Source organism: Palaemon carinicauda, chromosome 41 (assembly GCF_036898095.1).
Source record: "Palaemon carinicauda isolate YSFRI2023 chromosome 41, ASM3689809v2, whole genome shotgun sequence".
Classification (NCBI taxonomy): domain Eukaryota; kingdom Metazoa; phylum Arthropoda; class Malacostraca; order Decapoda; family Palaemonidae; genus Palaemon; species Palaemon carinicauda.
Genome location: NC_090765.1, coordinates 27,369,968 through 27,379,967, shown reverse-complemented (window position 1 = coordinate 27,379,967; position 10,000 = coordinate 27,369,968). Strand labels below are relative to the sequence as shown.

Genomic DNA, 10,000 nt, shown 5'->3' with positions numbered 1-10,000 from the left:
TAGTTTTTTTTATTTTTTTGGATTTTGTAGTTTTTATATTTTTTTTTATATTTTTTTTTTCTTTTTTATTTCAAGCTGTTGCTGCTGCTCTTCTTCCTCCTCCTACTTCTTCTTCTCCTTCTGTTTTTTTTTTTTTTTTTTTTTGTAGTTTTTATAATTTTTTTGGATTTTGTAGTTTTTATATTTTTTTTATATTTTTTTTAAGCTGTTGCTGCTGCTTTTCTTCCTCTTGCTTCTCCTTCTGCTGCTTTATTTTTTTTCTTTCTTTTTTTCCTAAGCTGCTGCTGCTTTTCTTCCTTCTCCTGCTTCTCTCTCTCCTGCTGGTTTTATTTTCCTTTTATATCTGCTACTGCTCTCTTTCCTCCTCCTGCTTCTCTCTCTCCTGCTTTTTTTTGTTTTAATTTAAGCTGCTGCTGCTCTCCTTCCTCCTCCTGCTTCTCTCTCTCCTGCTTTTTTTTTTTTTTTTTTTGTTTTAATTTAAGCTGCTGCTGCTCTCCTTCCTCCTCCCTTTTCTCTCTCTCCTGCTTTTTTTTTTTTATTTAAGCTGCTACTGCTCTCCTTCCTCCTCCTGCTTCTCTCTCTCCTGCTGCTCTTTCTTTTCGTAATATTTTATCCTTTTTTTTTTTTGTCTTTTTTTTAAGCTGCTGCTGCTCTTCATCCTCCTCCTGCTTCTCTCTCTCCTGCTGCTTTTTTTGTAGTTTTTATTACTTTTTATTTTCTTTCTTTAAGCTGCTGCTGCTCTCCTTCCTCCTCCTGCTTCTCTCTCTCCTGCAGCTTTTTTTTTGTAGTTTTTATTACTTTTTATTTTCTTTTTTTTAAGCTGCTGCTGCTCTTCCTCCTCCTCCTGTTTCTCCTTCTAATGCTGGTTTTTTTTTATTATTATTATTTTGTAGTCTTTTTTTATATTCTTTTTTGGATTTTTTTTCTTTTCTTAAGCTGCTGCTGCTATTCTTCCTCCTCCTGCTTCTCCTTCCTCTGCTGCATCAGCTCCTTTTTTTTTTTTTTTTTTTTTTTTTTTTTTTTTTTTTTTTTTTTTTTTCTTGTAGTTTTTTTTTGTTTTTTTTTTGGATTTTGTAGTTTTTTATATATATTTTTTTTTTGGATTTTATAGTTTTATATTTTTTTTTATTTTTTTTTTCTTCATTTTCTGCTTTTGCTCTCCCTCCCAACCTAATTTCCGTGGTTCCCCTATAACAGGGGTGGCCAACCTTTTGTTTACCATGCACCAATTTTTTTCACTTCTAATTCAGATGCGCCACACAAACTTTAACCCCCTTCCAATCCCTCAACTATGGTGATTTGGACATATTTGGCTTTAATACATATAATAATATGATATCTATCTATCTATCTATATATATATATATATATATATATATATATATATATATATATATATATATATGTCTTTATACATATATGTATATATATATATATATATATATATATATATATATATATATATATATATATATGTATATATATATATATATATATATATATATATATATATATATAATTATATGTCTTTATACACACACACATATATATATATATATATATATATATATATATATATATATATATATATATATACACAGTATATATATATATATACACAGTATATATAGATATTCATATTTATATATTTATATATATATATACACAGTATATATAGATATTCATATTTATATATATATATATATATATATATATATATATATATATATATAAATATATATATATATATATATATATATATATATATATATATATATATATATATATATATATATATAAATGTGTGTGTGTGTGCACGGACAGATGTAGCAGCTGTAAAGGAAATGATTTAACATGGATTCAAAGTAAAGTGTACCTACTTATTGACACTGAATTTGCATTGATAATATTCATTAGTTATTCCTGAAAGTACTAATAAAAATATATGAACATGATTAGCAGTTTTAAAGAAAAGTAATTTCACATGCAGGAAAAATAAACATAACTATGTTTAATGAGACTTTTGACTTTGCCTTGCTTTCACTAACTGAGAGCAACAGACAGTTCTTCAGATTTGAATCAGATAGTCGTGACCTCACTTCTTGAATATTTTCATGGATGAAAATATTTGCTCGCATCTGTATGTTGTTACAAAGCTACAGGCATAACTTTGGGTAAATTTTCTAAATTCTGGAAAATGTTCACTTGTTTATAATCGCCAAAAATGAGCATTTCAGATGCACTTGGGAGTGAGGAAAATTCATTAAATTTACTCTTCAGCACTGAATTTGCTTTTAGACCAATAAGCTCCATCTGTATATTACTAGGCATCTTCAGAATGTTATGTTCAGTAAGTGAAAATGGATTTATAAATGCAACCGTGCAATCTTCTTCAGCAAATTCACTAAAACGACTATCAAAGGCCTCTCGTAGTAATATGATTTTTTCAATGTATTCTGTAACGTTGGTATATGATTAAGGTATTATATATGTCTAAAATTTAATACATTTATAGAAATGGTGTATTTTGAATAATTAAAGAAAAAAATGCAGGACATAGCTGAAGGTCCCCTTAAATTATTTTTGTATTTTTTTCTAATAATCAGTAGTATTTTTCGTATTATTTTTTTATGAGCGGGCTTGGTTTTTTAATTATCTCTGGGGTATAGTGCGCCACTTGTAATCGTGCAATGCGCCACTGTTGGCGCATGCGCCATAGGTTGGCCACCCCTGCCCTATAAGGTCTTGACTGCATACTAGAAGAACCTTTATCTCCTCCCCTCTGCATAGCCAGTCTTCTAGATTATTCCAACAGAACCACCCGAAGGTTAGTATCCGAAAGAATAGATCCAGATATCTGACCGTTTGTTCACACCTGACGAAGCCCCTGTACGACCCCACCAGGGAACATAGCATACTAGAAAAAGACAAGGTTTTTCCCTCTGCAGAGCAAATCCTGTAGGGTATTCCACGTCCTTCAAGCCGGGTAGTCGAGCCAAGCATCTCTTAAAATCTTTTTGGATATTTCCTCCTGTTTCTCGGCCTTCAGTCTACTTAGTTTCTCAATTGCTCCTTTTGCATTTGAATTTCTTCCTTTTCAATTTTAAGAATCTCCAGTAACCTTTCTTGTCTTTTCATCTCACGATCTTTCATGGAGCATTCCCTTAACAGATTTTGGTAATCGGACACTATCTTAGCGTTCAGCTTTTCTTGCTCCTCTTTCTCTGCGTTCAATTCATCTACTTTCTTTTTCCATACATTCACTTGATCCCTTTGTAATTTCTTCGGTCCCTTATTCCCAGTCTTAAGCATTTCCAGTAACCTTTCCTGTCGTTTTAACTGATCATCTTTTTGGGCGCACTCGTTCTTCAGATTTTCGTAATCCGACGCCATCTTAGCTTGCATCCTTACCTGTTCCTCATTCTCAGCCTTTAGTTCTTCTACATTTATTAATTCATCCACTGGACCCTTTTGCAGTTCTTCCGGTCCATTATTTTCAGTTTTATCTTCCAATAATTTTTTCAGTTCTTCCATCTGAAGATCCTTTTCATTGTAGGCCTTTTCGAGATTCTGATAATCCGACTCCATCTTAGCCCGCAGGTCTTCTTGTTCCTCTTTCTCTCTGTTCAATTCGTTTATTTGACTTCTCAATTGCTTTAGTTCCGTTTTCTGATTTGACATCTCTTTCATTTCTCCGTTTGCAGTTTTTAGATTTTTCAAGGATTTTATCTGTTCTTTCATCTGAAGTTCTTTTTTATTGAACGCCTTTTCTAGATTTTGATAATAGGTCGCCATCTTAGCTCGCTGCTTTTCTTTTTCCTCTTTCTCCCTTTTCAGTTCTTCTATTTCATTTCTCAACTGATTCAGTTCCGCTTGCTGATTTTGCATTTTTTTCGTTTCTCCCTTTTCCTTCTTTAGTTTTTCGAGTAAATTTTTCTGTTTTTTCAACTGAAGATCTTTTCTGTTGTAAACCTTTTCCAGAAATTGATAATACAACGCAATTTTACATCGCAGGTTTTCTTGTTCCTCTTTCTCTCTTTTCAATTCATTTATTTCATTTCTCAACTGATTTAGTTCCGTTTTCTGATTTTGCATTCTTTTCATTTTCCCATTTTCAGTTTTTAGGTTTTCTAATAATTTGTTCTGTTCTTTCATCTCCAGATCTTTTCTTTTGTACACTTTCTCGAGATTCTGATAATATAATGCAATATTAGCTCTCAGCTTTTCTTTCTCCTCTTTCTCTGCCTTCAATTCCTTTATTTTGCTTCTCAATTGATTTAGTTGTTCAGTTTTCTGATTTTGCATTTTTTTCAGTTTTCCATTTTCAGTTTTTAGATCTTCCAATATTTTTTCTTGTTCCTTCATCTGAATGTTTTTTTCGATGCACTCATTTTGCACTTCAGTTTTTTCATTTTGCACTTTATTATTGGTTTCATTTTCAGTTTTTAGAATATCCAGTAATTTTTCCTGTTCCTTCATCCGGAGGTCTTTTTGAACGCTGGCATTTAGCAGTTTTTCTATTTTCTCATTATAGATTTTCTTCATTTCTTCCATTTCAGTGTTAAGAATTTCTTGTTTCTTCTCCTGTTCCTTCATCTGAAGGTCTTTTTCGGCGCAGTCAAGTTTCAGCTTTTGATTCTCAGTCTCTTTCTGATCTTTCAGTTTTTCTTGCGTCTCTTTCTCTGTTTTCATTTCATCTAGATCTCTTCTCAATTCATTTAGTTGTCCTTGTAACTTGCTGTTTTCCTCCTCAAGAATTTCCTGTTTCTTCTCCTGTTCCTTCCTCTGAAGGTCGTTTTCGACGCAGTCAATTTTCAGCTTTTGATTCTCAGTCTCTTTTTGAGCTTTCAGTTTTTCTTGCATCTCTTTCTCTGTTTTCATTTCATCTAGATCTCTTCTCAATTCATTTAGTTGTCCTTGTAACTTGTTGTTTTCCTCCTCAAGATTTTCCACCTGAGTCATTTGATCCAGACACTCAGTTTTGAGATCCTCTCCGTCCAATTCTGGAGCGTCTTCGCCTTCTTTAGCCATCCTTCTCCTAGCAAACATAATTCCACCGAATATGACTCCAGCAGCAGCCAAACCGATGTAAAATGTCTTGTTACCGTGAGAAAAGATTTCCTTCCTTCCTCCAATGTCGAATTCGGGAAGAAGTTTGCCAAAGAACCAATTTGATTTCAACTGGGCGTTGAATCTCAAAGCTTCTTCCTCCATTTGCCGCAGTCCAAGTTCACACCCTTGTAGTTCCTCACTGGCTTTCCAATAGCCCCCGATCCAAGGACAGCGCTGCAGCCACTCACCGAGGAATCCATCCTGAGAGGCGACTGCACGACACTCTCCAAAAGACGGCGCCTCTGGGAGAAGCCATGAAAACCATTTGAAGACTGAGGACTCCTGGAGAGTTCGCAGCTGTCCCTGAAGATTTAACGTCATATCCTCGCATGCAGCATTCCGTTCTTGGATAACCGAAGCTGCATTTTGAGGCCAGTTGTATTTTCCTCTAACAAATTCTCCGATCATATTCACACACGCACCAAATGCTTGATTGAACATAGTCATAATCATACATACCTCTCCTGAGGCTTGTATCAGCATATATTTGAGAAAATCGAAAGACGAGTCTTCAAAGAATTCTGAAGACTTTTCAGTTCCCCTGAAGCCAATTTTGAAGTCACCGACTCTAACACTTCTCCAGGACATTTTTTCCTCCTTTCCAGCCAGAAGACGGCGTTAACTTAAAAACCACTACTACTACTACTACTACTACTACTACTACTACTACTATATATATATATATATATATATATATATATATATATATATATATATATATATATATATATATATATATATGTAGGAGTTTGTATTTATAGATAGATAAATAGATGTATACGAAATTGCGTAATCCATGTTGTGTCTACGGCAAAGAAGATACAATCTCTTGCATCTGAAACCCATTTGACATTCTCTTAGCGAACATCTGAGATAAAAGAGATAAATCTTGTCAATTTAATGTCTATTTCTTTGGTCGAGTGAGGCAAATTCTCTTTTCAAACTTGAAGGCTTTTCTTGCGTGTTTCCTTTGGGTATTTTATTCAAAATTCGAACTAAGTCACAAAGAAACATTGAAGACTACAAGACGAGGATAGCAAATAGAGGTCATCGTACAGATGTCATTTCAGAATTTGAAGATGAATTACTTGGGTATAATCCCTGAGAAAGGTCACTTTATAATGATTTTTAATTGTTGTTATTGTTATTATTATTATTATTATTATTATTATTATTATTATTATTATTATTATTATTATTATTATTATTAGTAGTAGTAGTAGTAGTAGTAGTAGTAGTAATAGTAGTAGTAGTAGTAATAGTAGTAGTGGGAAAGGGACAACTCAACACCGCCGACTCAACGACAGGACAACTCGACACCGGGACAACTATAAAACACAGACAGACACACACACACACACACACACACACACACACACACACACACATATATATATATATATATGTATATATATATATATATATATATATATATATATATATATATATATATATATATATATATATATATATATACTTGTCTTTTCTAATGAACAATGGAATAACTTCTTTATCTCAAACTACTTTCTCTCATGGTTCTCCTTGTAATATTTATAAACTACCAATCAGATGCAAATGACCTGTACATCATATAAATGTTTTTTTTTCTTTATTAAGTTGTTAAAGGGATTATAAGATTTACCTTTTTGGTGTTGATGGTATTAGTATATTAACCCCAAAGTTATTTCCGATAACGCTGTAATAGTGAACTGACCCATTTTACGAGCGAACTTCAAGCTCATTTGCGGCGGTGCCGATTCTCCTTAACCCCGCTTCCTTCGCTTCACTAAGAGAAGAGAAGGGAAATGAAAAACTAGGAGATATGGCACACACGTTGCCATATCTTCCCTGGGTCAGTTCACTAAGACTTTAGGTAAAATCCAATTAAATGCTTGAAGATTAGCTTCGGCATTCTTTGTCTCGCACAATAGCCTTCCGTAAACACCATGGAGAGTTCCCCGCGTCGTATCCTTCGCCCAGAAGAAAGAAAAATGGTATACAATGTGTATCAGTTTTTTAATATGGGAAAAGGATAATGTAATTGACCAAGCAATCAAACGTATCACAGATGCAACCAACATATCAAAAAACGGCTTTGTTTCAGATTTGCAAGGAAAATAAGGCCAAGACTATTAAGGAAACTGATAACATTATAAAGGAAGACATGAAAAATGACGTGATAGAACTAACTTCATCTGACGAAGAGTCGCCATAACCACGTTTGATAACTGTTTGTTGTACAAATTTTTTGTCCATTAATTAAATAAATTCCATTGTTCATTAGAAAGAGACAAATAATCCAATTATATATACTGTATATATAAAGTGTATTATATATATATATATATATATATATATATATATATATATATATATATATATATATATATATATATGTATGTATATATATATCTATATATGAATATATGTGTGTGTTTGTGTTTTATAGTTTTATAGTTGTCCTGGTGTTGAGTTGTCCCGGTGTTGAGTTGTCCTGGTGTCGAGTTGTCCTGGCGATGAGTCGGCAGTGTTGAGTTGTCCTGCATCCTTACTACTAAAATGGGATATACAGTAAGTCATCACAACGTATTACCTGAGAAATGTATGGCCCGAGATAGTAGTTTTCAAAGTCAATTTATTGCTTAAGAAGCAAGTTTCAGAATGCGTTTAAATGCCAGAAAAGATAGTATTAAAATGCAGTGGAGTCCTCGCATTCAATTTCTTGTATGTGAAAATTTACTAAAAAAGCAGGGGAAAATCTTCATCAATATTCTCCCTGCTCTTATCCCGGATGAATTGTTTTGGATGACCGTTGAAAAAAGTACATTTTATATTTTGTTAACTTAATCCGAACGCTCCAGTAAAATCTTAGAGTCTCCTGCTTGAAGAGCATTATTTTTTAATTGATTATTTTGGTAAACGGAAGCCATTGTAACGTACAAGAAATGTAAGTAATAAGTTCGCAGACCGTATGTCACATTTTATAGTCAATTTCTTTTAGCGAGGCAGATTTGCACCGACTCTCAGCGGTGCCCTTTTAGCTCGGAAAAGTTTCCTGATCGCTGATTGGTTGGACGAGATAATTCTATCCAATCAGTGATCAGGAAACTTTTCCGAACTAAAAGGGCACCGCTGCGAGTCGGTGCAAATCTGCCTCGCTAAAAGAAATGGGCTATAGTAAGATCGTCTCTGGTCGTACACCAGATTTTAGCTGTAGATTCTAGGAGCTGTACATTCTCAATTTGTACATAACATTTTCGTAGACCACGTAAACGCTGGGGGGATAGAATTGAAGAGATTTTGACAAAGAACAACATGCCAACAATTGAACAGCTGAGAAGAGAGGGAATTTTTGAAAACAGAATTGAGTGGAGAAGACAACTGATTCCACTGACAGGCTGAAAAGCCTACCTGGGAGTGGAAGTGAAGTGAAGTGAAGATTTTCGTAATAAGAGATGAGGATTTGCATAATATTTTAGCAACCATTTCTCGGGTAGCGCATGGCTTTTCAGTATTTATATAATTCACGATTCTATTTGACATATTTTTTTCGTTTCTAGCCTCTGCCTTGTTTAAGGCGTCTCAAAGTCATCGATATTACATTCTAGATGTTTAGATTTGATGATCATCGTTTCTGAATCCCTTCATAGGAAGTTGAAATTATTAGTATATCATTATTTCCTCTCTTATATGAATTTCTTATTGATTGATCTTTTCTTGACACGTCAGTATTTAGAACAGTTTTGTTTTTTGTACGTTGTCAATTTTTAATTTTTTTCAATTCGTAATTGATTTTTCTCTTTGAGAGGCAGCAAGCTCTCTTGATCTGCAAATTTTCGTATCAATCTCAAAAAGCCAAATTTTTGTACAGTAATTTTTTTTTTTTTTTTTTTTTTTTTTTTTTTTTTTTTTTTTTTTTACACAATATTTTATAGCAATTGACAAATGTCTGACGTTGTCAGAATCCCATTCAATTTAAAGTATCCATCAAATCTAAAGAGCTTCGAAACAGTTAATTTCCCTCCCCATTTCCCCCGAAAGAATTTGTAGTTCGTTACGTGAGATGCGTCGTACTGATATGATAGAAATGGCTCGATTCAAATCCATTAATAGGGTAGTCGCCAAGACTTTTTGTAGATGGGGAAATTGCCCAAATTGATGTAACGACGTAAAGTATTGGCTTAACAGATGATGATTTATAACACTTGAATCTTTACACTAATCTGTTTCTATTAAGGTATTGGTTTTCTATTGTCCGTATGTAGTAAATAAAGGATAGACCAAAAGATGTGTGTTGATAACATTTTATTTCAACAAGCAGTGAATTCTTAGACCTTTGCCCATATACAAGGAACCAGGAGCTTAGGTAAATAAAAGATCATGTGACATTGATTGGTACTGTTCAGAATACCTCTCGTTTACGATAGTACAGTGTTTCCCAACCCTGGGGTAATTTACCCCAGTGGGGTAATGGACCCGTATTTTTGGGGTAATCAAGATGTTCTGAAATTGAGTTATTCACATTCCCATAATTATTGCTATAAAGTTATTACTGAATAATATCTATTAATATTGTTACATTGAATATTCTGCACTGATGATGGTTCATTTTGATATCCATTAAAATGAAAAAGTTTGCATTTGTTTTGGATCCTTAACTATAAGCAGCCAATAGCGGGCTACATGATCCATACAGTTCATCAGGTGGCTGCAAAAAAATAACCGATATTACCGGGTATATGTTCAATGGGGTAATTGATTAGTTGGAAATAAGATTTTGGGGTAATCATTTAAAAAAGTTTGGGAAACACTGCGATAGTGACTTAGATGATTGAAGTAACATTCTTGGAGTTTTGTTATAAAACACTGAAGTGTATAATTATACTTT

General features: G+C 33.3%; 3 protein-coding genes across 3 annotated transcripts in view; 1 reads left to right on the top strand and 2 right to left on the bottom strand.

Moving 5' to 3' along the window:
- The window catches only part of LOC137632465 (choline-phosphate cytidylyltransferase A-like), a 225,513-nt gene that overhangs the window by 12,832 nt on the left and 202,681 nt on the right, over nt 1-10,000 (top strand). The gene's annotated exons all lie outside the window — the stretch shown is intronic.
- LOC137632373 (interaptin-like) lies at nt 3,055-5,700 on the bottom strand. The gene has a single exon (XM_068364308.1). It carries the CDS (start codon nt 5,698-5,700, stop codon nt 3,055-3,057), a length of 2,646 nt encoding a protein of 881 aa, XP_068220409.1.
- The window catches only part of LOC137632463 (ferric-chelate reductase 1), a 54,397-nt gene continuing 53,808 nt past the window's right edge, over nt 9,412-10,000 (bottom strand). The window contains exon 3 of the mRNA XM_068364398.1: nt 9,412-10,000. This exon is cut by the window's right edge and continues 795 nt beyond it. The gene's annotated coding sequence lies outside the window, so the exon portion shown is untranslated.